The sequence below is a fragment of the Cibotium barometz genome, chromosome 63 (assembly GCF_041138505.1).
Source record: "Cibotium barometz isolate CiBa-2024 chromosome 63, ASM4113850v1, whole genome shotgun sequence".
In the NCBI taxonomy this organism is placed as follows: domain Eukaryota; kingdom Viridiplantae; phylum Streptophyta; class Polypodiopsida; order Cyatheales; family Cibotiaceae; genus Cibotium; species Cibotium barometz.
In genome coordinates this window covers 21,983,847-22,006,493 of record NC_141108.1, presented here as the reverse complement: position 1 = coordinate 22,006,493, position 22,647 = coordinate 21,983,847, and the positions used below count along the sequence as shown (strand labels likewise).

Sequence of the window (22,647 nt, the reverse complement as noted above, 5' to 3'; positions counted from 1 at the left end):
TTGAGCTCATGGTTCAGATGACTCTTTGGGAGGCAGGATTTCGTATCTTGTGGTTTCTGCAGCGTGCGAAGGATCATGGACTCTTTTACACAGGAGGGGGATTGATGGATGGAGTCCAACTCCACGGTTGGAGTGACTCAGATTGGGGAGGAGATCCAGACACGAGGAGATCTACTTCAAGCCTAGGAGCAGTTTTATGAAGCAGTAAGAGGCAATCATCTTTTGCCTTGTCGTCGACAGAGGCAGAGTACCGGGTTGCTTGTGGTGCTGCTTGTGAGGTGGTGAGGTTGTAGAGGTTGCATGGCAGGATTGGGCTTCCACTGGAGGAACCCACGGTCATCCAGAGGCACTTTGTTCGTGAATAGATGGTTGCTGATGACATCTTGCTAGAGTTCTGTTCGACGGAGGACAGTATGGTGGACCTCTTCATGAAGTCGCTATCTCAGGCTTTACTCAGGTGGCACCCCAGCTCCCTGTGGTTGGTTTCATAGCTAGGAGTTGAGAGGGGGTGTTAGAAGTCATCTCCTGTCTTTACCAGACACCAGGGCCTCTGTTGTGGGTGTGCCCGTCCTTTGTAGGTGTTTTCTCATTTTTCCTCACTCCCCGTATTTTTCCCCCATTTTTCCCTATTTTTCTGTGGCTTGGGTGACAGCCCTGTGGTGGCAGGAGGACCTCTGATGCTGGCCGACTGCATTTGTTCATGCTGGTGCTGGCTGATTGTTTTGCTTCCGGTCCACGACCTCCCACATGTGCTGGCCAACATCCCTGCAGCTGGCCGACTGGTTTTTTGGCTGGTCGTGGAGGTATAGTGCCTGCTGTCGGCTGCCTCTGGAACAGGCCGACTGCACTATGGGGGCCATATAAAATGGCCTCCCTCGTCCCTTGTCACATTCCTCTTGTATTCGGGATTCTTCTTGTGTATATATAGTAGAGTTACACGCCTCTCTCTCCATTGCTGTCTTTTTTTGCACCTGCTCTTGTGTTTCCAGATTTTGTCATCATCTCCGCTGCGTATTTTGACAAAGGCGCCCCCCCCCCCCCCCCCCCCCCAGTATTTGCTTATATTATTCTTTGGAGAATGCTGTACAATGCTTGAGAAACGAGTGATGTGAATGCCCAACATAGGGACGAGGAAGACCGTATGTCGGCTGAGTATCCACCTTGTCCGAGGCTGTGCTGAAGACTCTTCAAGCCACTGATGCAGGTCCTGCTAGCTGTAGGACTGCACATACACTGGCTGAATGTGAAGAGGAGCTTCCTTGAATAGACTGGAGTCGATTGGATGCTGTAAGCTTTCTGCACTTTGCTGAATTACTTGAATGAATGGTGTGGGACTGAGGCCGTGCTTTTATATCGCCTCTTGGCTGTAGCAGTCGGTTGCCTTAGAGGGCTGTCGGCCTGCAGAAAATCTCCCATGACTCCATGATGCCCAGTTGGCTACATTTAATGCCCTGTCGGCTGCTTTAAACACCCTGTCGACTGTTGTCAAAGCCCACGACTGGCATATTGCCCAGTCAGCTGCATGTAGGGCTGGTCTGGCTGACTGGTCCCAAGCCCACCAAAGGGCTACCGACTGCTTGGCAAGGGCTTGGATCCCCTTCTATGTGCAATGAACCTAAACATGCCTACACATGCATCTAAGGCTATGGCAGATGTCTATATGCTCCTATATGATGGACGCTCCAAGTGGGTTAAGAGGACTGCTTGACCTCTAAGGCTACCTTGTTGTCTTTGACGTTCATAGGCCATAGCATGGCCGCCTTGGTTCAAAATTGCTTCAATGCAATCTCATCATGTTCAACCAAAAAAAAGTCTAGAATAACCAACACCAATCCTTTGCTAGCATAAAGGTTCAATGCTTTAAGATCCTGTTTCAACCTTTGGTCCAAAAAGTTCCCACGGCTTTCTTTGTTAAAACTTGCATTGGTCTAGCATCCATTGCAGACCTCTTGACGATATTCCTAGCATGATGTCAATCTGATAATCCTTCCGAAATGGTGACCCTTTTGGCACGAAGATAGGCTTTGACAGCTTCAACTCCTTAGGCTTAGTGGCTCTTTCCCTAATGAATTTCTTCAAACATTTGAGCCCTTCTTTGGTCGTATTCCCTCTTTGTTTTCCATGCAAGGAATTCTTCATCTCTGAGAAATCTCATGAACTGCTAAAAGTAATAATACTCTTATCATGACATGGTCGCGGTCTCATGAGTAATGGATCAACGACCCTGTTTCCCACTTGAAGTCCTGGATCGGCCTGATAGTTGTTCCCTTCATTAGGCCCTTGGTTTCCCTCTTCTCTTGACATGGCTCTGTTACCCCAAGTGTAACTATTTGGCCCTTCTAGCTCTTTTCACATGGAACACATGTCGGGACACATGGACAAGTTGATGAAAGAATGGGAACAAGTTTTGGACAAAAAGCAGGAAAAAGCAAAAAGTCAAACTAAGTTGACCGTGAGCCAAGGGACCATTGGAAAGAGGAGACTAAGCCAGATTAAAAAGCTAAAAGTTACTTTTCCAAAAAGCAGCTCCATGGTCAAAAAGCAAGGCCCTGAAGAAAGAACTTTGACAAGTGGAAAGCAAAGGGAAATAGGCAAAAGCAAAAGCTTGATTAAGCTTTTGGCAAAAAGCAGAGCCCTCTTCAAATATAAAAAGGCTTGAACCTCTCTTGTAGCATCATGAAGGAGATCGTGGAGTGTGTGAAGACCATCTTCATCGTTATCATCACCATCATCAAGCTTTTGAAAAGCGCCCTCTTTTTGTGCAGCCTGCACCTGTGCGTCGTGCTTCCCTCCACCAAAACCTTCGCCTTCTCCTAGCGGGTTTTCAAGGCTGATCGCTTGCAAGGAAAGCACACATGTGCTGATCATTGATATCTGAGGCTCGCGGGCTGAAAAGCATCCTTCTTACATGCAGTTTTTGACTGAAGCACTGACCCACAGGGCTGGACAGAGCTGTAAACAGCCACCTATGGCAACGTGCACGCCTACATAGGTTGGTGGCATGTTTGTACAAGTTTCAGACATCATTGTTGATTCTATGGGCTGCCCAGGTGCTGAAAACAGGGAATACAGGGCTGGACAGCAGGTATATAAGAAAAGCAACGAGGTTTATCATGTGCTTTTATGGTGCTTTCCATCCCAGAACTTATATAGGGGTTGCCCGCTATTGGACAAGTGGATTCAGAGATGTTTTGGACAGTTTGGACGTGGAAAGCAGGTTGCTTTTGTGGACCAAGGGTGTTTTCCATATCCACATGTTACTTCGGAGAGCTCTATCGCGAAAAGCAGAATGCTTTTATTGCTCAAGGTTGCTTTTCAACCATTCAAGCTGTTTCAGAGAGTTCTATCGCAAAAAGTAGGACTGCTTTTGTGGTCCTAAGTTGCTTTTGAAACATATAGGCTAATTCGGAGAGATCTATCATGGAAAGAAGGTTGATGTAACTTGGACTTGGACTTTGATTTGGATTTGGATTTGGATATTGGATCTGGTACTAGCGTGGTGTCCCATGCACCTTGCACTGGGGTACACAGTGACACACTGGCATGATCATCAGTGTAGCATTTGTTCAGAAGAAGCACCTTTTTTAGGAATATTTATCGTATGCCGTGACCCCATTGTGAGCCCTCAGTCCATGGACAGTCAGACACGAGCTACGTAAGTCAGTCTTTAAGCAAATGCATTATCTCGAAGATCCTTGAGCCATGCGGTTTCTATGGATTACCATATGGATTTCACTATGTTGAAGGATCTTTATGCTACCAAACAGGATTTCAAACATGTGTTGGAACAGATTGCAGAATAGAGATTTGGTTACTTCTTATGTCATCAAGAAGGGTTTTCTTATGATGCAAACCCGTTTATGTGAAACAAAGGATTTGAGGCCCAAAGTGAACAAAGAAAAGCCATGCTTCACCTTACATAGGGCAAAGAAGCATACTGACTACAACTCAAGCTTTGGAAAGATACTTTTATTACTCCTCTTCCTCCCTCTGCTTCTGTTACACCTCCAGCTGTGGATTCTCAGTCAGATGATGATGACTCTGCTCCTTCTCCAGCGAGTTCGAGCAGATCTGTGCTTGGATGGTACTATCAGACAGTTCGTTATTCTGGGTTACGTGAGCTTCCTTTTGCTTCTCCGCCTGGTTCTCTCCCGTGATCTTCTAGAGTTACAGGGAAACAAATTCATGAGGGCAACATGTTTGTTAACTATGCTCTTATGTTCTCTATCATTCATGGTCCTTCTGATCCCACTTCTGTGGACGAGGCTCTTTCACATGAGCCTTGGCGTCCTGCTATGCAGGCAGAGCTGGATGCTATTGAACGGAATGGCACTTGGATTTTGGTGCCTAGGCCACTGCAACGTAAGGTGATTGGTGTGCGCTGGATCTTCAAATCGAAGTTCCAAGCTGATGGCAGCTTGGACAAGCACAAGGCGAGGTTGGTTGCCAAGGGTTATGCTCAGGGCCCTGGAGTCAACTTCGATGAGACCTTTGCTCCAACGGCCCGGATGACTCTGCTCCTCCTCCAGCGAGTTCGAGCATATTTGTGCTTGGATGGTACTGTCAGACAGTTCGTTATTCTGGGTTACGTGAGCTTCCTTTTGCTTCTCCGCCTGGTTCTCTCCGGCGATCTTCCAGAGTTACAGGGAAATAAATTCATGAGGGCAACATGTTTGTTAACTATGCTCTTATGTTCTCTATCATTCATGGTCCTTTTGATCCCACTTCTGTGGACGAGGCTCTTTCACATGAGCCTTGGCGTCCTGCTATGCAGGCAGAGCTGGATGCTATTGAACGGAATGGCACTTGGATTTTGGTGCCTAGGCCATTGCAACGTAAGGTGATTGATGTGCGCTGGATCTTCAAATCGAAGTTCCAAGCTGATGGCAGCTTGGACAAGCACAAGGCGAGGTTGGTTGCCAAGGGTTATGCTCAGCGCCCTGGAGTCAACTTCGATGAGACCTTCGCTCCAACGGCCCGGATGACTACCATTCGCACTGTTCTTGCTCTTGCAGGTCATCGTAGATGTCTCGTTTTCCAGATGGACGTCAAGTCGGCTTTCCTGAATGGAGAGCTTACACAGGAGGTTTATGTTGATCAACCGCCGGGATTTGTTGTTCCAGGCAAACAAGATCAGGTCTACCGGTTGAAAAAGGGTTTTTATGGTTTGAAGCAGGCTTTGCGGGCTTGGTACCAGCGGATTGATGAGTTCTTTCAGAAGCTCGACCTCCGTCATTCTCATGCAGATTCGAACCTTTATATCCTCCTTGAGAGGGGGTTGATTGTTATCATTGTGGTCTATGTTGATGACCGCATCTGTACAGGTTCTTATTCTGTGAGGATCTGTTCAGTCACGGATGCTTTGGAGACAGAGTTTGAGATGACCGATCTTGGCCTTTTGCATTATTTTCTTGGCTTTGAGATTTGGAAGACCTCGAAGGGCATTTTCTTCTCTCAATAGAAATACACATGGGAGATTCTTGATAGATTTCAGATGACTGGATGCAGACCAATATCTTCTCCTATGGATACTAGTGAGAAGCTCTCTCTACTTGATGCTTCTCCAGGGACTGATCAAGGACAGTATCGGGTTCTCGTTGGTTGTTTGGTTTGGTTGACCTACTCCCGATTAGACATATGTTTCGCAGTGAGTTTATTGAGTTCTTTCTCATCCAAACCCCGTCAGCAACATTGGCGGTGTGCTCTTAGAGTTCTTCGGCACTTACGTGGCACTCTGGACTTTGGCATCTTCTATGGCCAAGGATGCACTCTTGCTGGATGGTCTGATTCAGATTGGATTGGAGATCCAGATACTCGGTGTTCGACCACTGGTTGTGTTTTTACACTCGGGTCTGGAGCCATTTCATGGAGTAGTAAAAAGCAGCCTATTGTGGGCTTTCCTCTAGAGAGGCGGAGTACCGTGCGGTTTGTTATGCTGCATGTGAGGCGATTTGGTTGCGGAGATTATTGGTGGAGCTTGGCTGTCCTCCTACCGGATGTACGCTTCTTTGGTGTGACAATCAAAGTTGCATCGCCAATGCCAAGAACCCTGTGTTTCATGCTCGTATGAAACACATTGAGATACAGTATCACTATGTTCGTGAACGGGTTCTTGCTGGAGATTTGCGTTTGGAGTATTGTCCTTAAGCGGAGAATGCTGCAGATTTGTTCACCAAGCCGGTTTCTCAAGCTTCCTTGGCTCCTCATCTTCGGCTTCTTGGAGTTTGTTCAGCATCTGGTGCTGAGAGGGGTGTTAGCACATTCATCCCTAGTTTCTGCCCATTTTTGGTGTTCTTTTGGTCCCTTTTGCATGGCCCTTGATTGTGGGCTGGCCACCCCTATTTTACATATTTTTTTGGGATTTTTCCCAGCCTCTATGGTTTTTTCCCAGTCGGCCAGCATATGTAGCTCCAAAAGGTTGGAATTCCGTCATCAAGTTTAGTAGGAGAGATGCCATGTGCACACATGGACATGGCTCATATCCAAGACTAATCCCTGATATAGCAGAAAATAAACAAATAATTTATCGGCTCATGTCAAGGCCAGATAAGCATAGAAGGCATCCAAGTGGGCAAAGATCCAATTGGCCAACTTTACAGGAGTGCATAGATGAAGTTGACATAATTTATTGCATTTATGCCTTGTTCTCTTCCGGCGGACAGTTGATCGGCAAGGTCATGGGGATTCATAGGACCTATAAAAGACTAAGCCAAGTAATCATTTTAGTCACCTCACTCCCACTTGGGGCCACTCCAGATAGGGATGCTGGAGGTCTAGATTAGGATTTTGGGATTGCTGAAGGTAGCCAACAACTTGTATCTTTTTATACTCTATGAATATACTGAATATACAGCCGTCTCTCTCTCTCTCTCTCTCTCTCTCTCTCTCTCTATTCTCTGTCTATGTTGATTGTTCTTGCATCAAGTGTTCCTATGTAATGCTTGGGGCTGAAAGAAGTACGCCAAGGGTCGAGTGGACGTGACGCCTAGCTGGCAGGGGACTTGTGGAGTGACACCTGTTTGGCAGGGGACTTACGTCTATGCCAAGGGTCATGTGGGCTGACGCCTATTTGGTAGGAGACTTACGGCTACACCTAGGGTCGTGTGGACTGATGCCTTGACAGGGGACTTACTTCTACGCCAAGGGAGATCAAGGGTCATGTGGAGTGACACCTGTTTGGCAGGGGACTTACGTCTATGCCATTGGTCATGTGGGCTAACGCCTATTTGGTAGGAGACTTACGTCTACGCCAAGCGTCATGTGGACTGATGCCTTGTTGTCAGGGGGCTTATGTCTAAGGGTCATGTGGACTGACACCTTGTTGTCAGGAACTACAAGGAGGGAGATCGGGTGTTTCTCTGAAGCATGAAGCAACAGTTGAAGCAAGTGGACAAGTTTTGTCCCAAACTCTCTTTCTAAAGCTTTGGTCCATTTTCCATTGTGAAGAAGATCAATGATGTCTCCATGAAGTTGAAGTTACCAGCAGATAGTTGGACTATGCATGATGTCTTCCATGTCTCATGGTTGAAGCCTTTTGTTGGACCATCTTTGCAAGAGGTTCCCGGTGAGCAACAGTGTGAAGTGGTCGAGTGATCGAGCCCGTGCAGATTCCCCTCCATAGGGGGAAGTTGAAGTCTTGAATAGTTCTTCTACACCAAGTGCAAGGATAGAGGCACTCACAAAGTCGTTTGACTCAGTGAGGAGTTTTTCCAGGAGTACCCCCAGATTTTGGCAAACTACTTGGAAGCCCTACGAACTGCCGCCAAGCTAAGCAATAGGGAATGCCACATGCACCCATGCATTGAGGTGCTATGTGTCACACTGGCTCATCATCAGTGCTACATTTGTATATCCCTAGAACCTTTTTAGGGCTTAATTTGTCATACGTCGTGACCCCATTGTGAGCCCTAGTCCAAGGACATGTCATTACGAGCTACGTTGGTCACATTTGAAGTCTTAGGTGTTGGTATGTGTGAGCTGCCTATTACACGATCATACCGGCAGTTGCATGATGCTTCACTTCTACTTGTGATATGTTGTTTTCCATGGCCATCAAGTTCATCCTTATCCACAATGTTGTCTAGTATCATGTGTCATTCCTTGACCTTCTTGAGGTTTAATGCTGATTGTATTCATGAAAGCAATAGTTCTTGTTGGATTTATTAAAATCTCTTGATGCCATATGGTTTCCATAGATTTTGACATTTCCAAAATACCCAAATTTGGATTTGGGGATTTTTGCAAGGTCACATCAACTTCAAAAAAATTAAAGTGGAATATCACCAATTTGAAGTGGAATTCAACTAGGATTTGGGGATTTTTGCAATTTCACTTCAATCAGATGAAATTTAAGTGACATTAAAAAAATTCCCAAATTGAAGGTGGACAAGAGGACCATGGGAAGAGAAAGAGGAGGAGAAGGAGAGAGGAAATTGTCTATGGTGGATCACCAGCTTCAAATGGAAACCTTGAAATGGATTGCACAAAGGGGGCTGAAGTTGCTGAAACAAGGCAAAAGAAGGTGCATGGATTCAGTGAAGAAAAAGGGGAAAAAAGGAAAAAATATTAATCTAAAAAAAAGGGCAAAATCCCCCCCCCCCCCCCCCCCCCCCCAAGGTTTTGTGAAGGTTTCTGAAGGAGGAGAGAGGAGATGTTTATGCTGGATCACTGGCTGCAAATGGGAACCTTGAAATGGATTGCACAGAGGGGGCTGAAGCGGCTTAAACAAGGCAAAAGAAGGTGCATGGATTCAGTGAATCTCAGATTCTCTCAAAACTAGCGTGACAAGAGGCCTCAAATTATGCATCATCATGGCGATTTTTTTTACTTTTTATTTTTTATTTTATTTTTTGCCCAAGAGGTTTTGTGAAGGTTTCTAAACCCTTGAAACACGTTTTATAGTTTCCATGTTCAATGCCATATGTTTTCAAAATAATGTAGTGTCGTCCTGGGTTTAAAAACCCAAGGCGCTTCCTTGGCAGCATCGCCTACGGGTGGTAAAAAGCACCTACGGGCGGTGAAAAACGGTAACTATGGGAGGATCTTGGGCCCAAGGCTAGTCACGGGAGGGGGGGGGTGGGGAATGTAGTGTCACCCGAATTGCCTCTAGTATGAGAAGCAGTGTACTTGTTTTGACAGAGAAACTCATCCATCAGGATGTATTTTATAAGCTGATTGTAATGGTCTCCTATGATGCTGTATGGTTTAAAACAATGTGGTATCAACTGAATCACCTTTAGTATAAGAATCAGTGTAGTGATTATGCTCTATAGCAGCTACTCTTTGGTTTAATATCCCAAATTGTTTACATGACACCAAATCATGTGTTTTCTCATTTTCAACAAATTATCTTTTGCTTCGCATTTGTAAATTCCCCATTTTTGGGTTTTCTGCCCTTTTAAAAGAGAATGAGAGACAAGGAAGCAGGTTTACTGATGTTTGTTTTTTGTGGCGATTCCAGGGATCAAGATCATACCAGCTCTCACTTAGAGTTATTTGAGGTAATCTTGCTTTTAAAATTGAAAAGGTAGCCAAACCACGCACATAAAGTTGTTATTTCTCTTTTGATGTCGCGAAAAACACAGAAAGAAATAAGTGGAGAGAGGAAGGTTGTTAAGCATGGGTCTATAGATTCCGTGGCTGAAGCTCATAACCAGTAAAGGGGTATATGCAGGAATTATTGTGTGGTGGCTTTTTTGTGGGTCTCTAGATTCTGTAGCTGAAGCACATAACAAGTCAAGGGGTATATACTTGGCTATTCCTGCATGGAATTAAAGTTGAGGAATAAGTCCTACTAAGCATCTGAAGAGTAGTAAGGGCAAAAGAGGATTGTATGCTAATGTGTGAGTAGTCAATTGCACCCCTCTTCCCTTGACTAGATTGCATGCATCATGTATGTTACGTGTGAGTAGTCACATGCACTCCCCTCCCCTCGACTAGAATGCATGCATCCTGACTACTCAGAAATAACTCAATACACGTGACTAGAATGCATGCATCATGACCACTCAAATAACCCCATGCTGGCCATTGAGAGCCTACTGTATAAAAGGACAGAGGCTCTGAGTGAAGGTGTCGATTAGGAATGATGGGTTTTCAAGTCCCATTCTGGAACAGTAGAGGCGAGGAAAATTAGAATGGACCAAATGTGCAGCAAGAGGGACAGCCTTCCTTAGGCATCCCAAAACAGTCCTGACCAGACATCCAAGGCCTAGCCACAGGCTGGGCATGTGAAACACCAAAGATGGGGTTTCCTAGTCGTGGGACCAGGCTGACTATGCTAACAAAACCGTGGGAAGGGGAACTCCCCTAGAAATAAAGGTGCAGATGGAGGAAAAGACCCAGGTCCCAGGTATTATAGTTTTCATCTATTTGCTTGGTGATACATACAACACTCATATTGGCACAGCATATGACACTCGATGGGAGTGATTGCAGCAGAGATCTCCCCCATTTTTGGAGAAATTAAAGAATGAGTACAAGTGGCGAGATAGCACACTGGGTGCAGTAGCTCGAAAAGAGTTAATGGCACACCTTCATTTGCTTTGGATTAGGAGTTCAAGCCTGTTGTGGTTAAGAATTTTGAAGGGGACAATGGGTTTCTTTAAAATGGACCAGAAGGTTACTTTAGGCAAGGAAGAAATGGATCCTTGGCTTGCTGTGCAAGGATTGTCGTATGAAGAAAAATAGATGTTTCTAGTGCCATGAGGTCAGAGGAGGTTCAGCAGACTAATAAGGGGATCCCCCGATACCAGCATGGTTATTGAGGAACCAGCCGAAGACTAGCAAGAGGGGGGACACACCAAGAAGACAAAAAGTGTCTTCTGTGTAAAAACTGTCCTCAAGTGCTATGAGAAGTTGAAGGGGTATGCTCTTTGGAGCACAACATATCTCGTCTCACATTTGTCGTGAAACGGGGCCAGATCCAAATTATGCCTACAGTCTCTGTTGAGGTGCTTTTCCTTTGTTGTACCTCAGAGACTTCGATAGAAATTATGGATATAGAATTGTTTAAGGAGGGGTTGGTCGAGGGAAGGACATTCACCCTGTGCACCTTTAGTGGGAGCTGATGCAATTTTGGGTGAACTTGCACGTACTCTTGGTCGCTCTGATGACATGAGTGGGGACGTCGTGCGCGCAGACTATGCTATATGCATGATGGAGTTGATGATTCGAGTCTTTGTGCGTATACTTTCATGGAGTCAAAATCACACTTTGGGTTTTGTGAGGTTTGGAAATAACCTGAACTTTCCATTGGTATATCTTTTTTGATATGAACGGACATGCAATTTCTTGAAGTTTTTGTCCAAGTTGTGATCAGCTGGTTTATACCAATTCTTTCTATCAAAAGGAGTGCAATTACCACCTGCTGTACTAGGGTGCCGCATGGAAATCTGTACAGGAGCACATCGACAAGCTACCTTTTGGGATGAGCACTGAACATGTTGTGAGCCCTAGTTGAGGGACGAGTCATCCATTGCCATCTAGTCTAGGTCACAAGTGGTGTCAAGTCTGTGGGTCATCTGCCTACTTGGATTTTGCGTACAAGGTCTATGCAGATTATTAGGCTAAGAGTGGGGTGCTGGAAGTCATGATGTGTCTAGAACCATTAGGAGAGTGAACAGGTTGATTACCCATCAAGTCCAGGACAACAAAGCTTACGTGTGGGGACACCGGACAGAACTGGACAGATTATGGGCAGTTTGGGCAGCCAACGGGCAAAGCGTTTTTACATGCAAGGTGCCCAAAACCATTGTGGGCTGGTCGGTCAAGACCCAGGCATACACAAGAAGAAATACATATTTTGAAGCATTAATATAATTATTTTGCAAAGCCGTGAAGTGTAGTGCTGCTCGACTAAATCAACCAGCCCACCAACTCATATAAAAAGGGCATGCAGGTTTCATGAATCACACCTCTCTCAGATTGAAAGGCAGAGCTTCAAGCTATGAGGCAAAGTAGATCACCCAAGTCTTTGGAGCAGCCTGGACTAGTAGCAAGCTAGCATTAAGGTCTCCTATGCTCAGCATGCAGTCCACTCCGTCAAGTTCAGCAATTCCAGTGTGCATAAATGCCATCAGTAGCCTGGAAATCAACCTAACACACATCTTCACATAGGTTCAGTGGCTTTAGCAAGTATCTACTGTGGTAACTGGTAACCCCTTTATACTTGGTCATAATCCAGTAATACAAGCAAATACACGTCTTGCGGGTGGGGGCCCTTAGGTGGGTGGATATTGGGACCCGTTCAGGTGTATTGTCTCTGTCTATCTCTTCATCTTCCTCCTCTCATTATAGTTAATTGCACCTTAAGCACACCTAATTATCAGACAGCTGCTACATGCTATCATTGCTATGCATATAACATTGGTCTCCAAGCGTCCACTTTGATAAGGTTGTGCTAGACAGGTGCAAAGAAAATTCTCTCTCGTGGATGGTTTATGGGAGCTCTGGAAATTCTGTGAGCCGACCACATAGTTCTAGTGTGGTTTACGTGCGTTCCAGTAAAATTGTCAAGCTGATGAGACACCTGTCATTGAGGGCGCTTGTCAGGTTTCACACCTTGAGAACACCCCCCGTATCCCCATCCTCGTCGTTCCTTGAGACGGACCCCTCAATGCAGTGTAGGTGTTGCAACAGTTGAATCAAAACCAAAACCAACAAGAAGAAGAAAGTACAAAAGAGGGAGGAACAACGAGAAAGAGAGCATCAATGCATTGTGGAACTCGAACGGATGTGGTTACAGTCCGCATTTGATTGGGGGCAAAGGCAACATGAGGTCGAGCATGCTCGGCTTGCCATGGATGACCACCACATACGAAAGAAGGCTCGATGGTACACAAAGATTGCCACGAGGCCAAGGATGACCAACGTCAAAGGGAGTTCATTGCAGCACTTTAATGTTCCTAACATGCATTCAACTCTGCAGCTTGACCATCTATTGAAAAATATTTAGTTTAGTAAGTATGATGGTAAACTTGACCCCAATTTGTTGCATTCTTGGTTACATCAGTCTGAAGCATATTAATTTGGCGTTCATTGGTCTGACAAAAACAAGCTGGTTCTCATCGTCTGTCATTTGATAGGCAGCGTCTGGGGGCAAGATTAGTCCCAGCTACACAAGGACTTATTCTTAGGCAAGCTTGATTGCCATGGGCTACCTTTGGGCATTTCTTGTTTTTAAGTTGGAACAAGAGAGGCTTGTTCCTAAGTTGGAAGAAGAAAAGTATCATCAACAAGGATAATTCCTAGTATTTTCGCACTTTGGACGGGCTTTGGAGGACATCAGGATGCTTAGTCAAACAAGAAAGTTCAAGCTTTGGGAATGGGAGGTTTATTAAATACAAGAACAAGGTGTTCGGCACATGGATGTGTGCCTGCGGAACAAATTCTTGGAGCAAGAATATGGTCATGGAGACGCGGGACGCATTCCCGGTAAATGAATTCACATCCTTTTATAAAAGGCTGAACAGTTTATTATTTGAGCGCCCTTGTATTTCAAAAGGGTTCACATTCACCTAAAAGGGGTGGAAGATATTAAGGGGCACCCCATTTTTAATGGGTTTGACACCCATTGAGCTGGACACTAGGCTTTGGGCACCCAAGGCCTGGGAAATAGCAAGAAGAGTCTTCGAGGATTTCTCAAGCAGATGTCGACTTGCTAATTTGAACAAAACCTTAGTCTAAGGTTAAAATCATAAAAAAGGCTTACGTTTTACAGTGCTACCTCTGGCATGTTTCTGTACACCATCACATCATTCCATACTGCTCCTTATGTCTGTCCGCACCCTACAGTTTAAGGCTATACCTGCCTTGTATGGCCTGTGGCCTGTGTACATTGTACAAGCTGTACCTACACATCTGGCTTTACCACCTATTTGTTAGCAGTCATCTCCTGTCTGCACCATATTACACCTTAGGGAGTGAGGGCCAGTGCTGTGGGTGTGCCCGCCCGTATATGAGCTTTCTCCATTTTTCCCATTTTTCTGTCCTTTCCCAGTTTTGCTCCACGTGGGGGGGCGTTTCTTTTCTGCTGTCGGCTGTAGTTTTGCTGGCCAACCAGGAGTTTCCCACCGTTTGCTGGCCGACTGGGCCTGTTGCTGGCCAACCTGGCCTGGCCTGGTCGTGGGCTTGATCAGGGGCTGCTGTCAGCCCAGTTTATACTGGCCGATCAGCAGCCCTTCGTAGTATATATAGCACTCAGCCCCCCACACTAGTCTAGTACCGGATTTTGGTGTATATAGGAGAGTTTATACCACCCTCTCCTCTCTTTCATTTCTGTACTTCTGCTCTTAGTACTGTCTGTCAGAATATGCAGCGGAAATGATATCCAAACTTGGGTAGACAAGAGCAAGTAGACTGCAGAAAATAATCAGCACAAGAAACACTGAGAGATGTGTGTAAACTCTTCTCTATACACAAGATCCCGGAGATAACTGAATGAGAAAGTGGAGGAGGATGGGGGGCAATATATACAAGCCCATGAGGGCAGTCGGCCAGCTCTGGAAGAGGCCCACGACTGACTAAATGTCCACGATTGCTGAAAAACAGCAGTCGGCCAGCATCTGGTGCCCCACGTCTGCACAGAACAAGTCGGCCAGCACTCAGATAGCCCACGACTGCTACAGATGCAGTCGGCCAGCTTCAGAGTGGTCCTGGCATCACCTGGCAGCCCTCCAGCCACTAGGAAAAAATGGGAAAAATAGGGAAAAAATACGGGGAGTGTGGAAAAATGATATACGGGCGGGCACACCCACAACAGAGGCCCTGGTGTATACAAATAGACAGGAGATGACTTCTAACACCCCCTCTCAGCTCCTGGCTGTGTAACCAACCCCAGGGAGCTGGAGTGCCGCCTGAGCGTAGCCTGAGGTAGAGACTTCGTGAAGAGGTCCGCCGCATTGTCTTCCGTCGAACAATAAAGTAGCAAGATGTCACCCGCCAAGATCTTCTCACGAACAAAGTGATACTGTATCTCTATATGCTTGGTCCGGGCATGGAAAACCGGATTCCGAGCAATAGCTATACAACTCTGGTTATCACACTGGATGACTGTGGGCTCCCTCTGTGGAAACCCCATCTCGCCAAGCAGCCTCCGCAGCCATACAACCTCACAAGCAGCACCACAACCCGCCCGATACTCTGCCTCTGTCGAAGAAAGGGCAATAGTCGGCTGCTTCTTGCTGCTCCAAGAAACCGCTCCTGAGCCGAGGGTAAAAGTGTATCCTGAAGTAGATCTCCTAGTGTCTGGATCTCCTCCCCAATCTGAGTCACTCCAACCTTGGAGCTTGACTCCATTCCCTCCTGTGTAAAAGAGTCCCAGATCCTTCGTACTCTGCAGATACCGCAACATCCGCAATCCTGCGTCCCAATGAGTCTTCAATGGCGTCTGCATAAAAGAGCTCAACAGCCCCACGGAGAAGCTCGAGTCCAATCTGGTGTTCAGCAACCAGATCAATGAACCAACCAACTTCCGGTACTGCGAGGCATCAACTGGCTCACAAGGATCTGTAACGGTTAACTTTGTGTTCGGGTCCATCGGCGAAGTAATAGGCTTGCAGTTCTCCATCCCAAAGGCCTCAAGCAACTCATGAACATACCGCTGCTGAGAGACGAAAAACCCCCTCTGGGTCTGCCAGATCTCCAATCCCAAGAAGAAGTGGAGTAAGCCTAAGTCGGTCATCTCAAACTCCTTTGACAAGGCAGCCTTCGTCACTCCAATGTGCTCCACATGACCGCCGGTGAGAATGAGATCATCCACATAAAGGATGATGAGTGTGACCATGCCGCGTTCCCGAAAGAGATACAGGTTCGGATCTGCAACCGATCTCTGGAATCCAGTCCGAATAAAGAAGGAATCAATCTTCTGATTCCAAGCCCGCGGAGCCTGCTTAAGACCATACAAGGCCTTACGTAACCTGTAAACCATCCCTTCCGATCCTGGAACAATGAAGCCTGGAGGCTGCTCAACGTACACCTCCTCTTGCAGGTCACCATTAAGGAACGCTGATTTTACATCCATCTGGTACACGGGCCACCGCTGAGAAGAAGCAAGGGCAAGAACGGTCCGAATCGTGGTCATCCGCGTTGTCGGTGCAAAGGTATCCTCGTAGTCGATGCCTGGCCGCTGAGCATAACCCTTAGCCACGAGCCTGGCTTTGTGTTTGTCCACCGACCCATCAGCCGCGTACTTGGTCTTAAAGACCCATTTGACACCAATGACTGACCGCTTCGACGGCCTCGGTACCAACTCCCAAGTGTTGTTCTTCTTGATGGCGTCAAGTTCCACCTGCATGGCTTCCCTCCAAGTATCCTGTGAAAGGGCTTCCTTTACGGAAGTGGGCTCTTTATCCCGCATGATACGAGACATAAGAGCATAGTTCACCTGAAGAAGCTCCGCCGTGTTGCTTTTATCTCGAACTCGATGTGATCTTCGAGGGCCGTCCTCTGTGGTCCACTCGGAGGGTAGCTCCGTGACACCTGACTCCCGAAGGGTGTCCATCAACCACCTAGGTACTCGAACAGATCGTGGAGCCTCCTGTGGTCGCGGGGGCTCAACTCCAGCTGCGGGCTGAACCTCCTGTGATGACTGAGGTGGATCAACTGGAGTGGTAGAATGGGAATCATCATCAGACTCTGGATCTCCAAGAAGTGGCGGCTCCTCGACAGTGGATGCTGGAACATGTTCGTCAAAGACCACATCCCGGCTGACAACAATCTCGTTCCTCTCTGGATTATACAACCTGTATCCCTTGGAAAGAGAGTTATACCCCACAAATACCAGCTTGCGGGACTTGGAGTCAAGCTTCCCCCTCTGCTTCTTCGGAATATGTACATACGCGTCACTCCCAAAGACACGGAAGTGCGAGACATCGGGTTTCTTGCCAAAATATGCCTCAAATGGAGTCATATGGGGTACAGAAGTCGTCGGAGAGCGGTTAATGGTATGGATAGCTGTCGCCACAGCCTCACCCCAAAGTGGACGAGGAAGATCTCGATGCTCCAGCATGGTCCTCGCCATCTCCACCACAGTCGTGTTCTTACGTTCAACAACTCCATTCTCCGAAGGCGATCCGGTATTGGCCAATTCCCTCTTGATGCCATGATCTGCACAAAACCGAAAGAATACAGTCGAGGAGAATTCCCCTCCTTTGTCAGCCTTGAGAGTCTTGACCTGAAATCCAGACTCTTTCTCCACCATCACGTGCCAATCCTTGAACCGAGCAAAAGCTTGGTCCTTCTGTGAAAGAAAGTAGACCCACGTGAATCTGGTACAATCATCAACAAGCAGCATGAAGTAGAGAGATCCTCCCAAGGATGGTATCTGCTGTGGTCCACACAAGTCAGTGTGAATCAACTCCAAAGGTTTCGAAGCCCGCCTGGAAGCCTGCTTCGGAAAGGATTCCCTGTGCTGCTTACCACGTATGCAAGAACTGCAGCGTCCTTGCCTACTACCAACATCTGGCAAGCCAACCACCATCTGGTCCCGGAAGGCGCGCGCAAAGCATCCACATTTAAGTGGCCAAAACGAAAGTGCCACAAGTCTCCGACCTGAGAGCCTGTCAGTGAGGAGAGTGCAGAGAGTTTGTAGATACCGTTCTCCACACCGCCTTCCCAAACAACTTTGCCTGTCTCACGGTCCCTTAGAGCAACTGAATGCTCCTCAAATTCCACCCGAAAGCCAGTCTTGCATACCTCATGCACTGACAAAAGATGAAAGCCCAGAGCAGGGACATAAAGAACACGGGAAGCATGCTTGCCCCCCTTGCCGTCGGGAATGATCTCCATCCGGCCCTCACTATGAATCGGAATAGTGGAGTTATCACCAATAAAGATACGACCTGACTGCCGCTTCAGATCCAGGAAGAAGTCACGGGATGGAGTCATGTGCCTGGAAGCACCACTGTCGAGAATCCATTCCCGAGTATCCTTTGCGGTGAAGCCAACTGCCTCCTCGCTCGAAGACGATGAATCATCGGAGTCCACCATCTCCAAGTGCACAAATGCCGGAGTCTTCGCAGCTGAGGCTGAGGACTCAGCACTCTTCCCTGTCCGCTTAGGGCACTTCCTCCAGTAGTGGCCTTTCTCGCCACAATCATTACAAGATCTTTCGGCCTTCAGCTTCTCTCGTTCTGGATCAGGCTTCTTCTCGGAAGACTTATCTGGTGAAGCCTTCCCTTTGCCCTTGTTGGTATTACGGCCTTTCGACCGTTGGCCAGTTAAGGCCTCCGAACCTCCGCCGTGAGGAGGGTTCGTAAAACGTTCCTCCTGGTCCAAGACCATTGGCACAAGCTCCTCCCAAGTAATGGTGCTGAGCCTGCCACTCGTGATCAACGAGGAATAGAAAGCGGAATACTGACCAGGCAAGTGAGAAAGTAACGTGATGGCCATATCTTCGGACGATATCTCTTTCCCAGCTTGAAGGACTTCCTGCTGAAGGGCCTGCAGCTTGTTAATGTGTTCTCGCATCGTCGAAGACTTTGCAGGGTTCATAACCCGCATCTGCACTTCCAAGGATATCCGCTTCATGGGTGACACCCTGTTGTACAAAGAAGCCAAGTGCTCCCATATGCCTCTCGCCAACGTCATGTGCTTCACATGGTTGATCACCTGTGGTGTGCAATTGAGGAATATAAATGACCGGACCCTGGCGTTGACACGGTCCCACATTTGTGCCTGTGCCTCTCGGTCCTTCCTCGCGGATAAGACCTCCCCTTCCTCAGCTTCCGGCCTTGGCACCCCTTTGATAATAAAATCAGCAAGATCATATGACTCCAGAACTGACTCCATCATGACCTTCCAGATGCCATAATTGGACCCGTCCAATTGACGATCCACTGGGAACGTGGGGAGAGTCGGAATCTTCACGTGCTTCTCTGCCATCTCGAGTAAATCCGCCATCTCGGAGAGTAACCTGAAAGGGTGGGTGGGTGGGAAAAATCTGAAAATCAGAATATATGCAAGTGGCTGTCCAGCCCCTCTGCCCGCCTTCCTCTTGCACCTTCACTTCCCGTTCAGCCCGAAACAGTCCACCGATCAGCAACCTGTTGCTCCCCCTCTTGCTCAGAAAAACGCCCAAGATCTGCTAGAGCCTAGGGCTCTGATACCATGTCAGAATATGCAGCGGAAATGATATCCAAACTTGGGTAGACAAGAGCAAGTAGACTGCAGAAAATAATCAGCACAAGAAACACTGAGAGATGTGTGTAAACTCTTCTCTATACACAAGATCCCGGAGATAACTGAATGAGAAAGTGGAGGAGGATGGGGGGCAATATATACAAGCCCATGAGGGCAGTCGGCCAGCTCTGGAAGAGGCCCACGACTGACTAAATGTCCACGACTGCTGAAAAACAGCAGTCGGCCAGCATCTGGTGCCCCACGTCTGCACAGAACAAGTCGGCCAGCACTCAAATAGCCCACGACTGCTACAGATGCAGTCGGCCAGCTTCAGAGTGGTCCTGGCATCACCTGGCAGCCCTCCAGCCACTAGGAAAAAATGGGAAAAATAGGGAAAAAATACGGGGAGTGTGGAAAAATGATATACGGGCGGGCACACCCACAACAGAGGCCCTAGTGTATACAAATAGACAGGAGATGACTTCTAACACTGTCTCATTTCTGCTGCCCCTTTTGACATGTATCAAAGCCCCGGGTGGCTTGAGGATTCTAAGACGGTGAGCATTCGGGACTGCTGTGTTTTGGTGCTGATTGGAGTATTGTTAGGCTGTTCGGGACGTGGAGGAGGAGGTAGAAGGTGGCATCACTGCTGGACAGCCACTTTGCATTTATTTGCAGCCTCTTCTTCATTTTTTTCCACCCACCCTCCCTTCACATGACCAAGTCAACCCCTCGAGATGGCAGATTTGCTCGAGATGGCAGAGAAACGTGTGAAGATCCCCACTCTCCGGACGTTCCCCATGAAGAGAATTTCCTTGGAAGTGCGGATGCGAGTGATGAATCCTGCAAAGCCTTCGACGATGCGTGAGCACATCGACAAACTCCAGGCTCTTCAGCAGGAGGTTATTGAGGCTGGGAAGGAGATATCGTCAGAGGACATGGCCATCACCTTGTTGTCTCATCTATCCCCTCAGTACTCAGCTTTCTATTCTTCTTTGAACACCAGTGGGAGGCTCAGTACCATTATAGGGGAGGAGCTTGTGCCGACGGTTTTGGACTAGGAATAGCGGTTTCTGAACCCTCCACAAGGCAAAGGTTTTGAGGCTTTGACGGGCCAATCCTGCTTTGTGGCGAAATCCACGGTAACGGCTGATATTAATTAATCATTTGATATATTGCTAAATTTCTCTCTTTAATTCCGAATCAACTAGGAATTTGTTTCAACGTACTAATGTGCTAATCTGGTCAATTTAGTACCGAGTCGGATTACTAACTTTAGTGATATCACCGGGACCTGATTAATCACGAACCCAAGGGAAGTCTTCACAAGCGAAGTCTTCTGAGAAGAACCCCGACTCAGAGCGTGATGCTTTGAAGGCTAAGCGGACATATAACCATTGTGGCCAGAACAATCATTATTGGATGAAATGTCTTCAGTAGAGCACCGAGAAAGGTGCTGATTCCTCAGCTTTTGTGCAACCGCAAGGATTCCAACTTTTATGCACTTGGAGATTATGGACACCGGAGCTTCATCTTCTTCGAGCAGGGAGGCAGTTGGTCTCACCGCTAGGGATACTCGGGAGTGGATTCTAGACAGTGGTGCTTCCAGGCACATGACTCCTTCCCGAGAGTTATTACAGGATCTTCAAAGGCAGACAAGTCACATCTTTATTGGTGACAAATCCACTATCCCGATTCACAGTGAGGTTAGGTTAGAGATCATTCCCGATGGCAGAGGGGGGAAGCATTCCTCCTAGGTTCTTTATGATCCATCTCTTGGTTTTTCCCTTTTGTCAATGCATGAGGTTTGCAAGACTAGCATGCGGGTGGAGTTTGATAAGCATTTTGTTGCTCTCCAGGACAAAGCAACATGCCAGGTTGTTTGGGAAGGTGGAGTGGAGAATGGGATTTACAAACTCTCAGTCTCTTCTCTGAGAGGTACTCAACTTGGTGATTTGTGGCATTTCTGTTTTGGCCACTTGAATGTGGATGCGCTGTGGCGGGCTTTCCGGGACCAGATGGTGGATGGCTTGCTAGATGCTGGTAGTAAGCAGGGACATTGCAATTCTTGCATATGTGGGAAGCAGCTGTCACATGCACTCTGCACTCAATGCATGGTGACAAGATGGCTCATCATCAGAAGTGCAGCAGTTGTACAGTTTTAGAGCCCAACAGGATGATATTTGTCGTACGCCGTGACCCCATTGTACATCCTCAGTCCAGGATAAGTCAGGCACGAGCTACGTAGGTCATTCCTCAGCCTTAGTGGGTCAGTCAGTCAGTCAGTCAAGTCCCTTAACCCACTTGGAGAGAATCATTCATGCATGTAGAGTCAGTAGAAGCCTTAGGGTTTGCAGCATCAGAAAGCACTCTGCATCTTGCATAATATGCATACATATGCCTGCGCATCATTTAGAACATCCCCAAAGCCTTAGGGAATTTACTGGGATTTATCTGGTATTTTTTCCATATTTATTAGTATTTATTTATCATTATTTGCATTATTAGGCATTTATAAATATTAACTTTATTAAATGACCAACCTCCAGTTAGTATGAATAGGCTTGCCTAGAGCCTCTTTTGTCATTCAGTCTTCATTGTGCTAAGAGCCCTCCTCTCTCTTGATTTCAGCCCAAGACTAATCCAGCCCTAGAGCCCATAAGCTTTCTTCTCTAGCCCTTGAGAACCATAGCTTCAGCCCAGCCCTAGGCGCCTGCATTCAGCCCTGTTTCAGCCTCAGTTCAGGCCCAGATTCAGCATACCCCTTCAGCTCAGTCCAACGCCAGAAAACAGCAGTTTGCAGCCTGCATATACCTGCGTTTTTGCCCAGCAATCAGCAGTTTTCTCTGCGTTTTTGCACAGCCGTACAGCAGCAGCTCCTGCAGCCCCTGTTTCTCATGCGTTTCAGTCCACAGCATCCTCAACACTCCAGCGTTTCTGTCCATAGCAGATTCCAGCCCTGAAGGTTCAGTCTACAGCAGTTTCCAGCCCTGAATCTGTTGTTTGCATCAGTGTCCAGCCTTCTATGCATCATCCACACATGCAGCAGTCATCTGGTGAAGGTAACACAGCATTCATAAGTGTTTTCAGCATTCTAACATAGTGTAGAACAGTCCACCTTCTTCTTCTTTGAGCCTCAGGTGTGCAGCCCTTCCTCATGCCCTTGGGAAGAGTGCATAGGCTTGAGATCAAGTCATTGAGGTGTTTCTACAGCAGTGTACAAATCAGCCGCTCTCCGATCCTCCGAGATCTTGCGTTTGGCTTATCTACAGTCCAAAGTCATTCTCTCTAAAGTAATAAAGCAAATACTATCTCGTTATCGGGATAGGGGGCCCTTCAGTGGGTAATTCGGGACCCAATCTGGTGTACAGTTCTCATATCTCTCTCTCTCTCTCTCTCTCTCTCATCTCTTTAAAGTTTGAAGTATTAAAGTGGATTGCTAAACTCACGAAACTCAGGATACAGAAGACGGTGTGAGCATATTGTGTGACAGGATCAACCAATACAAAGACTTCCGTTGCATATCAC

At 47.1% G+C, this 22,647-nt stretch overlaps 1 protein-coding gene across 1 annotated transcript in view; it reads left to right on the top strand.

Annotated features, from left to right (window-relative positions):
• Window positions 1-22,647, top strand: part of LOC147603841 (Cyclophilin-like peptidyl-prolyl cis-trans isomerase family protein) — a 47,094-nt gene that overhangs the window by 12,433 nt on the left and 12,014 nt on the right. Inside the window, exon 2 of the mRNA XM_086795967.1 lies at window positions 9,461-9,500. Coding sequence (XP_086652093.1) covers window positions 9,461-9,500 — 40 coding nt within the window. The remainder of the gene's footprint in view (window positions 1-9,460; window positions 9,501-22,647) is intronic.